We start from the raw sequence: 15807 nt of genomic DNA on the forward strand, positions 1-15807 counted from the left end.
ATGATATTGATTCTTCCTACCCATAAGGATGGAATGTTCTTCCATTTGTTTGTATCCTCTCATTTCTTTGAGCAGTGGTTTGTAGTTCTCCTTGAAGAGGTCCTTCACATCCCTTGTAAGTTGGAATCCTAGGTATTTTATTCTATTCGAAGCAATTGTGAATGGGAGTTCACTCATGATTTATCTCAAGGTTTTATACTTTCAAAATTTTATCTCAAGGTTTTATACTTTCAAAATCACAAATTTCAAATAAGGTTGAGGAACTATGGTGACATTCTGTTTTCACTCTCATTGTTAAAGCATCTGGTGTGAGGCATTTTTACTTTTAGTTATTCTATAGTGTTTTAGAGTTTATTTGGATGGCTTTCACACTAGGAGTGCCTAGGGTGAGTGGTGGGCAACAACAGTAGAGTAGTTCCTGGTCCCTAACCAGAGTGGATCACAGTGGCTTACACTCAGCAGCCAGGCCCCTTGTGCTGCTCAGAGTTTGTGCTCAGCTCCCCCTGCAGTCCCTGTCACTGTGTCACTCAGAGCACAGAAGTACACAGCGGAGTCTGACTCTTGAACTGAGTCTTTCTCCAAGTGGAAAGAAGTGGTTTCTTTATGGTACGTGGCTTCAAAACCTTTGTTCCTTCCCTTGTCATTGGCCTTCATGGCTTTCAGGAGGAGCTGTGGACCTTCTCCAGGATATTGGACATACCAAAAAAGGGAAGGGTACTGTGTGGTTTCATAGGAGCAGTTCACAATCAGGGAATCCCCTTCAGAGAGGAGCACTTGGCCTTCTGTCTGCACCACTGAATCTCCATTGATTCCCCCTGAAAAAAAAATAAACAAATTATACCAAGTTACCTTAGACATGATCTGAGCTGTACCGATTAGAGAAAACTGTGGTTACAGATTACATCAACATAATGGAACAAAAGATTCTAAGTTTTAAGTGCCATTTTACTTACCAAACATTAAGAATAGTGCAATCGCTGGTCCTGGAGAAGAATTCATTTTTAGACCCTCTGGTGCCCTTAGGTCTTGTCTTCTTAGTGTGAGGAAAAGTTAAGGTCACACTGAAGAAATGAGCGTGAGCAGGAAATGTGAATGTGTTAGGAAGATGCACCCCCTTGTGGGCAAGATCCTAAACTAAAAGGATTGTTGACTGTTCTTTCAAAAGTCAATCCTGTATCTTCACTTCTGCCTTTTTTTTTTTCTAAGACACCTATTAGCTGTCTGATAGTTCTTTGTATATCTAAAGAATAGTTGGTCTTTTTTATAACTCTGTTTTTTTTAACAGCACACTGTCTGACTTGCAAGTTCTTTTCATACCATGGCATTTCTGAGAATAATTCATTTTACCTTTTCTTATTTAGCCATCTTTGCCCAACCCATGATCCACTAAAATATCGTATTAGCACTTTTTTAGGATAAAACCAGAGGAATGTCAGTAGCACATGTTTAATCGTTAGTAGATTATTTGAGATGACAGAGACTTAAGCTTTTTTTCACTGCTGTATTCCCGTACCTAGTACAATGTCAAACACTCAGCAGGTGGTTAGGAAACACTTCTTAAATACACAAATGCATGAGTAAATGAATGGTCTTTGGTTGAGGAATTGCTACTACTTGAAATATCATATTGCTTCACATTTAAGGCATCAATTACAGAAATAAATTAATTGTAATTTCCAATTAATAAATTCTTTTCAAAGAAAAAAGGAAAGTAAAGAATATATAACTCTTATAATGAAAAAATATAGTAACTAAAGTCATTAAATCCCTACAAAATTATCTGGCATCACTTTCTTCTCCTGTAGGAGAAGAAATGATTCCCAGATAATGTGACTGGCCTATGTGCATGAGGCAAAGTGTTGTGATACTAAACTTTTAATGGAAATTTAGCCTTGATTATATACCCCCTACATATGTCCATCCACCAATACTATTGACCAATAGTTATTTTTACCACAGGATAAGGTACTTAAATAATTTGGATTTGCCTCAAAAGACCAAAGAATAAGCCCATCTCAGCTTCTAGGATTGGTAGAGACATGTCTGCTGATGTATAGAATCATAGCAAGGATGACACTTCTCTTCATGTAAGAGTTAGTTGGTGATCATCTTAAAATACAGATTTGGAGATCTCCTCACTTACAAAAGCAAAATGTTCAGAATCAAGATCCTGGAAGTTAAAAATCTCCTCAGGTGTTTGTGATACAGCCAGTGTTATACGCATTCACAAAATAATCTTTGAGAACACTGACCTAGGCAGACAGACAAGGTATCAGTGAAGCACTTGTGGGATGAGCATGAGGAAAAAACTCCAATCCTCACAGATTCTCCTTTCATGGTAGTACTGAAGTCACAGTAGCTAAAACAATTGCTGTTTACTCTCACTATTCTTGTTTAGTCGACTTATAATAAAAATCTCTGGATGTTCCCAGGACAAACTTGGTAAGAAGGTTGCCGTTTTTCTGTCAGCCCCACTAACATTTATCTTTGAACCTGGATGCCTTCCATTGTGCTTCCTGGAACATTCACTCTCCATGAATTCAGAGACAGCAGCTACATGGTTCTGCAGCAAGGTGTAAATGTTAACAAACTCTAAACTTGGGAAGAAAATTTAATCTGGATATTATTTGGGTCTATACAAAGGCTCTCCTCCTTTTCCCTCTTACCCTGTGTCAGATCTCTGTGATCAAGCTGCATCTTCCTCCTTTTCCTGGTTCTTTTGGCCCATTCATCTAACTGACTCTACCTGAAGTCTAAACAGAAATATAGAGCGAGCAGTTTCACTGTTCCTAACTTTCTTTACTTTTTCCATGGAAACCTTGTCCTTAGTATTGTAACAACCCTCCACTCTTTTGAGGGAATCTATTTTCCACAGCAGGTGTATTGGTCTATTCCTGCGTTGCTATAGATACCTGAGACTCAGTAATTTATAAAGAAAAGAGGTTTAATTGGCTCATGGTTCTGCAGACTGTACAGGAAGCATACAGGCTTCTGCTTCTGGGAGCCTCGGGAAGCTTCCAATCATGGTGAAAGGCAAAGCTGAAGCACGGCTTCTTACATGGCAGAAACAGGAGCAAGAGAGAGAGGGCGGGAAGGTGCCACACACTTTTAAACAACCAGATCTCACAAGAACTCACTCACTATTTCAAGAACAGACCAAGGGAATGGTGCTAAACCATTCATGAAAGGTCCACCCCAGTGATCCAACCACCTCCCACCAGGCCCCACCTGCAACACTGGGAATTACAATTGAACATGAGATTTGGGTGGGGACACAGGTCCAAGCCATATCACCATGATTTCAAAAGGAGATGAATATCATAGAGGAACTGTAGCAGTAGATTTAAGTGAAATACGGTAGAACTGTGTAATCAATGAAAAAATGCTTAAGCAAATTCCCAGCTGATACTAGATTTATCCAAATGGTCTGACTGCAAGCCTCAGAATCTCCACTTCAAGGACTTGAATTTATACAGATCTGTTGTCAGTCGAGAGTCAATCTGGCAAACAGAAATGCTGGGCGAGGTGTCAGCGCCACAGCAACGGAAAGTGATTGGCTCATGGTAATAAGAAGAATTTACCCACAACAGTGTGGGTTTGAAAAGGAAAGCTTTATTAGAAACAATGCTGCAGAGGAGTGCAGCAGGGCGCTTCAGCAAGAGCAGACTGAGCAAGCCACGGTGGATTTTTCCTTAGGAGCATTTATGAACCTTAAAGCAGGAGCTTAAGGGTAATTTGGACCATATTAGCCACCTAGGTCAGGATAAATGATTACATTTGTAGACATTTTGGTGCTTTGATGTCAGCAAGGGCTGCACAATAAGTTTCAACATACATGCATTCCAGAGATGTATAGAAATTCTAGTTACTTATACATTTTTGGGAAAGAAGCCCGGTACTAGATGCCTGCTTTTGATAATAGGGACGTCGATTAATAATTACTTCTGAATTCCTCAGACAAGGAGTTTTGCCTCTAGATGATCTGCTTGATGGCCACCAGGTGGTCCTCGGTCTCCTCATAAAACAATCCAAATATTTTCAGTAGAAAGACATTTAGAGTTCAGGCAGACAATGTGGTGAGAAGCAGCGCACTGAGAGGCAGGTGAGCTGGGGCCCTGCAAACCTTCTCTCCCCACTTCAGTGAGCTGATGGCGGCAGCCTCTCTGGGCCCAGACCTCGCTGGGCTATAAAGCACTTTAGAACATCTAGAAATCCTGCTGCGCCTTGGCGAAGCCCTCGCCGAGCTGCGGAGGACACCGTGCCTTTGGGAGGAAATGGATGTCGCAGAGGGAGAAGAACGGCAGCCGCCAGAAGGCGCTGAGGGCTGCAGTAGTTTGCAGAACCCAAGAAGGCGGGCCTAGAGACACAAGCTCAGGAACTTCATTATGCCATGGAGTTGCACAGATGCGGGTCTCGGGCTGACCACTTTGTCCCAGTTAGACAAGACCTTACCTCCTCCCAAAAATGCCAGAAATGATGGACAAAGGCCTAAAAGGGCCTAGAAGGTGAGCAGAGCCCCCACAAGGACAGGTGGAGTGGTTAGCAGGCCATTGGGTGGTTGCCGTTTGTTCTACCAGACCTTGATATCCAAAGAGAGAAATCACATGCCACATTTGGTGGACTGGAAATGCCTCCCACCATTTGGGAGGATTTACTGGCCTTTATAGAAGGCCCAGGTAAATAATATGAAAAAGCTGCTCTCAACTTTTCCCTCAACCTTTTAAAAGAAAATTTTTGCTCCACCTAGCCATTCTAGATTTAAAAAGGTTGTTGACGTATAATATAGTTAGAAAATCACACGTCAGCCGAGCGCGGTGGCTCACACCTGTAATCCCAGCACTTTGGGAGGCGGAGGCGGGTAGATCACCTGAGGTCCAGAGTTCGAGACCAGCCTGACCAACATGGGGAAACCCCATCTCTACTGAAAATACAAAATTAGCCGGGCGAGGTGGCACATGCTTGTAATCCCAGGAGAATCGCTTGAACCCGGGAGGCGGAGGTTGCAGTGAACCGAGATGGCGCCATTGCACTTCAGCCTGGGCAACAAGAGTGAAAGCCCATCTCAAAAAAATAAAATAAAATAAAGAAAAAAAGAAAATCACATGTCTTGTAAATGCCCATTTGTTCTTTTAAAAAATTGTAGAAAGCAAACGCCTTCTGGAAATGACTCTTTGAAACGAAAGTTGTTAGACGAGCTCTAGAAGTGACTCTAGGAGCAACACACCACCACGTTCATTCAGTGGGTTAGAGGCCATGGAGCAGAAGTCAGTGAGAATGAAGAGAAGGTTCTTTTCCAGACTGGTCATGCTTAGGAGACATTTTCATATTATAACCACTGCTTTATGTGCGCATTTTATTCCTCACTACTGTATATATTGTTGACAATGCTAAGAATTTTTTTGAAATATCTTGTCTTTCTTTTGATTTATTTTTATTTATTTATTTATTTATTTTACTTTAAGTTCTGGAATACATGTGCAGAATGTACAGGTTTGTTACATAGGTATACCTGTGCCGTGGTGGTTTGCTGCACCAATCAACCCATCATCTACATTAGGTATTTCTCCTAATGCTATCCCTCCCCCACTCCCCCTCCCCCGACAGGCCCCAGTGTATGATATTTCCCTCCCTGTGTCCATGTGTTCTCATTGTTCAACTCCCACTTACGAGTGAGAACATGCAGTGTTTGGATTTCTGTTCCTGTGTTAGTTTGCTGAGAATGATGGTTTCCAGCTTCATCCATGTCCCTGCAAAGGACATGAACTCATCCTTTTTTATGGCTGCATAGTATTCCATGGTGTATATGTGCCACATTTTCTTTATCCAGTCTATCATTGATGGGCATTTGGGTTGGTTCCAAGTCTTTGCTATTGTGCACAGTGCTGCAATAAACATACGTGTGCATGTGTCTTTATAGCAGAATGATTTCTAATCCTTTGGGTATATACCCAGTAATGGGATTGCTGGATCAAATGGTATTGCTGGTTCTAGATCCCTAAGGAATCACCACACCATCTTCCACAATGGTTGAACTAATTTACCCTCCCACCAACAGTGTAAAAGCGTTCCTATTTCTCCACATCCTCTCTAGCATCTGTTGTTTCCTGACTTTTTAATGATCACCATTCTACCTTGCGTGAGATGGTATCTCATTGTGGTTTTGATTTGCATTTCTCTAATGACCAGTGATGATTAGCTTTTTTTTTCATGTTTGTTGGCTGCATAAATGTCTTCTTTTGAGATATGTCTGTTCATACCCTTCACCCACTTTTTGATGGGGTTGTTTGCCTTTTTCTTGTAAATTTGTTTAAGTTCTTTGTAGATTCTGGATATTAGCCCTTTGTCAGATGGGTAGATTGCAAAGTTTTTCTCCCATTCTGTAGGTTGCCTGTTCACTCTGATGATAGTTTCTTTTGCTGTGCAGAAGCTCTTTAGTTTAATTAGATCCCATTTGTCAATTTTGGCTTTTGTTGCCATTGCTTTTGGTGTTTTAATTGTGAAGTCTTTGTCCATGCCTATGTCCTGAATGGTATTGCCTAGGTTTTCTTCTAGGGTGTTTATGGTTTTAGGTCTTATGTTTAAGTCTTTAATCCAACTTGAGTTAATTTTTGTATAAGGTGTAAGGAAGGGGCTCAGTTTCAGTTTTCTGCATGTGGCCAGCCAGTTTTCCCAATGCCATTTATTAAATAGGGAATCCTTTCCCCATTTCTTGTTTTTGTCAGGTTTGTCAAAGATCAGATGGTTGTAGATGTGTGGCATTATTTCTGAGGCCTCTGTTCTGTATAGATCTAGTTTTTTTGTTTTTTGGTGTGGTTTTTTGGGGGGGGGGGTTGTTTGTTTGTTTGTTTTTGTTTTGAGACGGAGTCTCACTCTTGCAGCCCAGGCTAGAGTGCAATGGAATGATTTCAGCTCACTGCAACCTCCACCTCCCAGGTTCAAGCGATTCTCCTGCCTGAGCCTCCCAAGCAGCTGGGATTACAGACACCCACCACCATGCCTGGCTAATTGTTTTTTTGTTGTTGTTGTTGTTGTTTTGTTTGTTTGTTTGTTTGTTTAGAAGGAGTCTCTCTCTGTCACCTAGACTGGAGTGCAGTGTTGTGCTGGGATGAAAGGCGTGAGCCACCATGCCTGGCCTATCTTGCCTTTCTTGATGTTCTAAAGTGCTTCATAGCTGTCAAAAGTAGAGGTAGAAAATAACAAATTTTTAAAATATCTTTTTCTTAAAATTCATATGAAATGTTGATTGGGGGCTGGAGCAGGAAATGGCCAAACCACCTCTTGAGTAATACAGATTATGTTTGTGTGCTGGCTCCTGGGAGGAGGAGGAAGTGTAAAGAGTTCCGTGGCAATGTGCTTACAATGAGGCAACATTAGCCATTGTCTCTTACGTCTGTGCATTTTGTTTTCCTTATCTGTGTATATAGTGTATATAAAGGACAAATTAATCCTAATTTATATCTAGTCTTTCCAGATGCTAAAGAGGTCACCAGTGTATGACAAAGGTATAGAGTTAGTAAACTAACTCTATCACATTATAGCATTAGTAGTTAATTCAATGCTACTCTGTGTATAACGGAAAACTTAAGTTCTTATATGAAAATCTAGTCTTTCTAGATATTTCAAAGTGTACATAACATATGTTAAAGTATGTACATTAAAACAGCTAAAGTGACACTCTGAGTATTTTTTGTGATTTCACAGGACTAGCTGCATTTGGGGAATGGAATTGTTAAACTTGATGTCTTGGAGAGTATGCTGACTTCGTTGTATGGTGGGAGATGGGGCAAAAGGAAGTATGCAGAGAGAAGTTTTGTGCCTGTGAGTTAGATTAGTTCAGATCGTCTAACCATTGTTCTGTATATGGTTTTTGTTTTTGTTTTTGTTTTTTTGTTTTTTGAGACGGAATCTCGCTCTGTCTCCCAGGCTGGAGTGCACTGGAGCGATCTCGGCTCACTGCAAGCTCCGCCTCCCGGGTTCACGCCATTCTCCTGCCTCAGCCTCTCTGAGTAGCTGGGACTACAGGCGCCCGCCACCACGCCTCGCTAATTTTTGTATTTTTAGTGGAGACGGGGTTTCACCGTGTTAGCCAGGATGGTCTCAATCTCCTGACCTCGTGATCCGCCCGCCTCGGCCTCCCAAAGTGCTGGGATTACAGGCATGAGCCACCGCACCCGGCCCTGTATGTGTTTTTGTTAACATTGCTGTGTATTAAAAGATAAACAAGTCCTAATGGCCAAAGTATGTTAAAGGTAGAGGTAGTAAAATAACCCCTTTATAAATGTCCTTTTGTTCATTTTTAAGAAGGCCTATCTACTGGCAGTGACCTTTGTTAATCCATCTTTTGGAGCTGGATGTAATCAGGTACTTAGTCACTAGAATGGTGAGAGAAGAGGAAGAGAAAGAAGAGGAAGGATGGAGGGAAGGCCTCTTTGCTAATATCTCCATACTTAGGCGACTTTTTTGGACTATAACCATAGATTTATATATGCATTTTCTGTAACCTGCCTGTGTTTATTGTGGATAAAGTTCAGTCTTTATTTTGCAACATCTAAGCTTTATAGATGCCCTGAGGTGACAACGTATGAGAAAAATTAGAGCTGGTGGATTAGCCACTTTGTAAATGTATTTTTTATGCTTGATAGAAAAGATGAACCTTGGACATGGAATTGTTGTTAAACCACCTCTGAGCAGTATATGTATCAGGATGTGTTCAGTAGATTGGCAGCTGAAGGGCAGAAGGAAGTATAAAGGGACAGGTGTATGCTGATATGTTTATATTTACATTTTGATAATAGCTATTGATGTATGTGCATCTCTTTTGGCTGTACTATAGGAATACACTAAGTAATGCAATGAAAACATACCTTCTTGCTAATATTTAATAGTACAGATCAGAAAAAGAATTCTCTTAGAAACATTATACTTAGTGTACTCTGTTGCTTTACATCTCTTTTTAAATTGACCATTAAAGGGAATGTGGTATTTTAACTGTAACTCTGACAGTACTTTTAACCTAGAGGCCTGTTTCCGTTTTTGTCTTCTTTGAAATTTTTGTCCCCAAGAAAGGCAGGATTACTTTTTTTCTAACAGATTGAGTTGATGTGGTATATTCTTTGTTATCAAAATGCTCATATAGCCTTGGGATTTTGAATTGGTAAATATTCATGATGTGTGAAAAAACATCATATATACTGTATGATCTCAATCACACGTAAAATTGGATGTTGTCTATGTACATACACAGGACCCAGAAGGACACATCAAACTATAAAGTGCTTGTGATAGTGAATGACTTTGTTCTTTGCTTGTTGTGTTTCTCAGCTTTCTATAATGCACATATTAACTTTCTAAAATAAAAGTTATTTTTAAAACTCTTTTAAAAAGTAAGATCTAATACACAAAATTAGACATACAACCATTGGAGGGGCTAATGAACAAAAATGGGAAAGACTGATTACAGGAAATTTTGAGGTGTGATGCATCATCCAGCTGCCTGTGACACCAAAATGAGTGATTCTTAGGAAGAAACCCAGAAGTCAAACAAAGTCCTCACAGCTGGTAATCTGAGCTGCCTGCATACAGTCCCTACAGAAGAATAATGGTTTCTCTTTCTTTTCTACTTGCCTGATATTATTCCCAAATGCCTCTCATTCGTAGAATTAAAACTAAATGAATGAAAGGGATTATGTGAATTGTAGTTTGGGTTTCTTCCCTAGCAAAGCAGGGGAATATATTAAAGGGGACGAGAAAGAAGCCCAGTTGACAATGTGCAACATAGCACACTGGTGAACTAAGTAGCAAACCAGTGAACTTGGCTCTTGGCTTTCTGTGTTGGATTGTTCTATTGTTCATGTAGCTGCACTGGAAAATACAGTGCCCAGAATCCCCTTCTGAATACAAAAGAGCATTTACACAAGATTTGAAAGACAGATGGGAAGCAGCAGCCATTATCTTCCAAAGATCACCATTGAATAGAGATGGTGAAATACGCAGTGGTCTTAGCTGGTTCCATTTTGTTATTGCTCTTCCCTGATGGCACTTGACAATAAATAGCCAGCTCCACAGCACATAAAATTACCATTATCACAATACTTCTCAAATGCTAAGTATATCACATAAGCTACTGCAACAACTTACACATGAACCCCATGCCAATTCACCGCAATTAATAATTGTGATGCTATGATCTTTCAGTACTTATTACCACTGCACCTACTGCTAATAATGGGATCCTTGTTCCCTTCTGGCCATGAATAATTTAATTCCAAAATCTCATTCTATGTATTTGTTCTCTATGACCACTTCTGTACCAGATCTCTTATATTGGGTTCTTCCAGAAGCAAATCTTGAAAAAATGACTATACGTACTTTACTTGAGAAATGCAGGAAACACAGATAGAGAGGGCAGGATGTTATATAAGAAATAAGAAGTGTTTGCAAGGGTGTAAAGAGACAGGAATTCTTCTGTGCTACTAATGAGGGAAAAATTGGTAAGAATATTTCAAGAGCAATGCGGCAATTGCAAGTACATTTTTAAAGATGTGAATCATATAACCCAGCAAATGCCACTTCCGGGTGTATAACATAAAACATTCTATATCTATGTATAAGGAAACATAATTGTATTCCTTGTAGAATTTTTATAATAAAAGATCAGAAACACTCATTGAATAAAGGATTAACAAAATCTTTTCTCCTTCCACATGAAAAAAATTAGATTAACTTTCTAATCTCTGTTTCTCTGGAAATCCAATAAAGGTAGAACATCAGCTGGATTACCAAGTAAGATTGTTATGGTAAAAATGATCCTGATTGATAAACTGCATCTGAACTGTAAATGGACTGTGAATACTTTTTAAGATGTCATAGTTCTGGAGCAGTAACTTTTATAACTGTTACAGGAGATACCGGTTTCTATTTGGGGTATGGGGTTTCTAAGTCTGGATGGCCTGTTCGGTCTTATTCCCTCGCACCTTAGCACTTGATGTGGGAGGAGGGGAGGGAGGCATTGCAAAAAGAGTAATCTGTGAACTGTATAGATAGCTGAAAGGACTCCTCTTGAAAACACTTAGGGTGTGAGGGAAACCAATACTTACGTGGCCTATTGAGCTTTGTAAATGTACAATCCAATGTGCATCAAAAGGGACATATAATATATCCATAAAATGGAATAGTATGTATCAGCTAAAAGAAATGAAATATACTACATATACAAATTTTTCTATATCTGAAAAATATTTGAGGGAAGAAATCAAGTTTCACAATTACACATACAATTGGATTACATTCATGTAAATTTTAAAAACACAAAACAGCACCACAGATTGCTTAAAAAATCTATGTTTGGAAATATGAAAACATGGAGTTGAGAAAAAAGTTCATAATAGGTTTATTTTGAGAGAGGGATGAAGGCATTAAAACTGAGGAAAAAAATAAAAGAGATGGCAATTTTGTCTGTAATGTTTTATTTATTTTTTAAAATTTGAAATTTTACATTTATGTATTTATTGATATCAAGAGATAGAAATAATATAATATTGTTTAAAATGTTACAATCTCCTCATATGGCAAATATAATTGTGTTAGAAATTAAATATTTCTACCTTCTCCTTAATATCTATATTATATAAAATTCTTTACATTTATAAAACAATCATATCAATAGAACTACTCTGACATCTCAAACAAGGTTGTTGGTGTGAGAGCAGAAAATGCATTTCCAGGTGCTTGAGGTTCTTGGTGCCAGCAGTTATATTTCCTCGGTACTGAGCTTCAGTTTGGAATTGAAAGAACTTGCCATTTGTCCTTCTCATATGTAGTGTATTAAGTACCTGCTTGCAGTCATTCTGGAACACAGGACTTAGCTGTGTTTTTAAGTCTTATAAAGATCATCAGTTTCTCGGGGACAGTAGAGAATATAATCTGAAGAACAAAACTTTAAATAAGTATATATTTCTTATCAATAATTTTATATATCTTACTTCATTTCCAGAAATCCCCCAAAAGTATATACCACAAATAGCCATAACATTATGACCTGAAAAATAATGTTGATCCCTACTGGTGTCCCCTTTGGCTTAGGTAAATCACTGGAAACAATCCACTATTATTATCTATATCTTCAAATTCCTATTCTTCTTACTCATGACAGCATCAAGAGGTACACAACAAAAAAGCCCAACCCTCCTCCTCCTCTTTCTCTTTACATTTCTTCAAGTCATTATTAACCTTAAAGGCTTCAAGTAAGAAGCTTAAAAAGTGTTTGTACATTTTTTTTCTTCCTAACCAGGGGAAGTCATATATCTATCACATGCCCTTCGACCTTTTTATTGCCATTACAATACTTAATTAGAATGTCTTCAGGGGCCAGACATTGCTAAATTTTGCACACACTTAATTATGGCAGTGTTAAACAGATAAGAATTCATTTCTAATATTCCAACTGTACAACCATATGAAACTGGAATAAGAGTAAAAACTAAAATAACATCATTTGGAAGAATTGGCAAAAGTTACTATTTCACCAATTTTGAAGATTTATAATGTGGATTTGCAGAATTTAAGACATCAAAAGAATAAGAATTGGTCTTTATAAGTGGGAAAAACAAAAAATAAACAGGACTTTCCAAGTAGACCTAGCATTTTGTTCCTCCTTAATAGTTCTTTACGGCCAGGCGCGGTGGCTTATGCCTGTAATCCCAGCACTTTGGGAAGCCAAGGTGGGTGGGTCACCTGAGGTCAGGAATTTGAGACCATCCTGACCAACATGGAGAAACCCCTTCTCTATTAAAAATACAAAAAAATAGCTGGGCAAGGTGGCATACGCCTGTAATCGCAGCTACTTGGGAGGCTGAGGCAGGAGAATCGCTTGAACCTGGGAGGCGGAGGTTGCAGTAAGCCACGATCGCACCATTGCACTCCAGCCTCAGAAACAAGAGCAAAACTCTGTCTCAAAAAAAGAAATAGTCCTGTAAAAACTACTAAGGAATTTGAGTTATTCACTCTCCTTTCTTCGGTTTTCCTGACAAGGTTACTAGACTGTACATGAGCATGCCATTGTTCTAAGCCATCCAGCATCCTAATAAATCTCCTCCTTCCTAAATGAAGCACTTAAAAAGGAGAGAAAATAATCAGCACAGAGTGCTGACTCCAGGGAAACTACTTTAAAATTACCAAGTTGAAAGAGCAGTAAGTATGCAAGAAGATATGCTTACAAAAGGAAGTTCACCTTTTGTTCTGGATATTGAAAGATAAAATGATAAATGAAAAGCAAAACTCTGTGCCATGTCACAATTTCCATACTCAACCATTTAAAATATAGCAACTTCACACTCACCTGGCAAGTCCCTGAGCATCTCTGTACTGTGGAATAAGAACATCATGGCTTCAAAAAAGAATGAGATCCTGTCATTTGTAATATAAACCAAAAACAAAATTCTCAGGCCTCCAACCATCTGAATGGACCCATTCTCTCAGCCAAGGGCATTCCGAAGTTAACCTGAAAAAATAGTTTGGGCCACAATGGGAAGGGGTGATTGGACATGCCTCATTATACACCCCTCCCTTTTGGATTTCCCTTTTGGAATTTAAGAGCTGACTGGCATTAACATCAACACATACTTTCAGTCTGATAAAAACATTTACAATCTGTTCTCTCTGAAGCCTGCTATATGGAGGCTTCATCTGTATGATAAAACTTTGGCCTCCACAACCCCTTATTATAGCCCAGATATTGCTTTCTATTGATAATAAACAATTGCCAATCAGAAAATTTTTTAATCTACCTATGATCTGGAAGCTCCCCTTCAAGTTGTACTGCCATTCCAGATCAAACCACTGTAAATCTTACATGTATTGATTGATGTATTATGTTTCCCTAAACTGTATATAAGCAACCTGTACCCCAACCACCTTGGGCACATGTTGTCAGGACCTCCTGAGGCTGTGTCACAGATGTGTCATTAACCTTGGGAAATAAACTTTCTAAATTGATTGAGACCCGTCTCACATGCTTCTGGGTTCAGAGCAACAGCATGGATGGAACTGGAGGTCATCACACTAAGTGAAATAAGCCAGGCAAGAAAGACAAACATTGCATGTTCTCACTTATCTGTGGGATTTAAAAATCAAAACAATCGAACTCATAGAGATAGAGAGTAGAAGATAAGGATGGTTTCCAGAGGCTGGGAATGATAGTGGGAGGGTGGGGGAGAGGAGGGATGTTTAACAGGTACAAAAAAATAGAAAGAATAAATAAGACCTAGTATTTGATAGCACAACAGGGTAGCTACCGTCAATAATAATTTAATTGTACATTTTTAAATAACTAAAAGAGTATAATTGGGTTGTTTGTAACACAAAGGATAAATGTTTCAGGGGATGGATACCCCATTTTACGTGATGTCATTGTTATGCATTGAATGCCTGTATCAAAATATTTCATGTACTCCATAAACATATTCACCATGTATCCATAAAAATTAAAAATAAATTTTTTTAAAAAAATTAACGTCATGGTTTCTACTGTGTCAGAATCCAAAATCTTTCAGAGGCAGTTATTCTCCCTAGCACCTTACGAAGTTTGTGTTCAGCTCCCTTTGCAGTCCCAGACACTGTGGCATTCATGGCACAGAAGTACTCAGCCGTGTCACTCCACTGCACAGAGGGTTTCCTCAGATTAAAGGAGAATTTACTCTTTATAAATTCAGCCTCAAAGCCCTTGATGCCTTTAACCAGTGGATCCCCTGAAAAGTACTTGAGGAGAAGCTGAAGGTGTTGACCAGGGTACTGGACATACCAGAAGAGATTAACAGTTCCACCATAGGAATAGTTGCATCTCAACTCCAGTGAGGCCGCTTCAGAGAGAATTACATGGTGGTTATGCTGGCTCACAGACTGGGCTCTGGCATCTCCTGAAAAAATCAATGTTATATCAGTGAAAACAGTGCAGACTTGTCTATGAAAAGCATTTCTACTAAGATTTGAATCAGAAAACAGTTACTTCTGTGGAACTAGAGACCATAATAGAATGTTACTCACTCAGGGCAAAAATCATCCCCAGCACTAGTATGAGCAACAGGAGCATGGCTGAGCTGTGGAAACACTGCAGGTGTCTCTTTGGAAATTCTCCTCAGAGCCAGTAGGAAAGTGGCTGGAACCCAGGTCTTGAGAATAGCGAGCGTGAGGAAGGTTGGGCTAGGCAAGTCTCTTGTTTTGGTAAAAATACAAAAACTGCTGAGATAATCTTGAGTGCTTTTCAATCTTTGATTCTCCCCATTTGTCCCATCTTCAAAGAACTCCAGTGACGGTGCTTCAGTAAGCCAGCTGCAGGAAGAAGGGGCTGAGCAGAAAGTGTTGATCATCATTGGAAACAGCCATCTGTCCCTTGTGCAACATCACCCTCTGGAGGCCAGATTCAGGACTGAGGATACAGACTCCCCACAAGAAGTGAACCTGCGCTTTCCTTGTTTGGAGACGTGTCAAAAACTTCCAGTGAACATTTCTTTCTTCCCTAATCTGTACTATGTTGCCCTCTGTAGTATATTACATTAATCCTAGCCTCAATGAAAAATGAGGACTGTAAAATAGAGGAGGAATTTACAGAGAAAAAGATCTCACAATGAATCTAGCAGATTTTGGAGTCCCTCAGTATCTTTGTATAAAAGCAGTGGAGACATTCTTTAAGCAAAAATAGTTAGATCAGCTCTTCTGACTGAGCTTTAAATGGTCTTGTTGCAGTGAGCATCAGGTTGAGAGGAGGATGCGGTAGGATGTGGAGATACCTACTTTGGTAAAATTAAAAATAAG

At 39.3% G+C, this 15807-nt stretch overlaps 2 gene segments (V, D, J or C); both read right to left on the bottom strand.

Annotated features, from left to right (window-relative positions):
* Positions 1-480: 480 nt before the first annotated feature.
* Positions 481-2697, bottom strand: LOC134757213 (T cell receptor alpha variable 9-1-like). The segment is given in 2 exon segments: positions 481-815; positions 2667-2697. Coding segments are annotated over 2 exon segments (366 nt in total).
* A 1440-nt stretch (positions 2698-4137) lies between these two features.
* LOC134757214 (T-cell receptor alpha chain V region PHDS58-like) lies at positions 4138-15085 on the bottom strand. The segment is given in 4 exon segments: positions 4138-4357; positions 13337-13384; positions 14525-14912; positions 15040-15085. Coding segments are annotated over 4 exon segments (702 nt in total).
* Between the last annotated feature and the right edge of the window lie 722 nt (positions 15086-15807).

Source organism: Gorilla gorilla, chromosome 15, assembly GCF_029281585.2.
Source record: "Gorilla gorilla gorilla isolate KB3781 chromosome 15, NHGRI_mGorGor1-v2.1_pri, whole genome shotgun sequence".
Taxonomy (NCBI): Eukaryota; Metazoa; Chordata; class Mammalia; order Primates; family Hominidae; genus Gorilla; species Gorilla gorilla.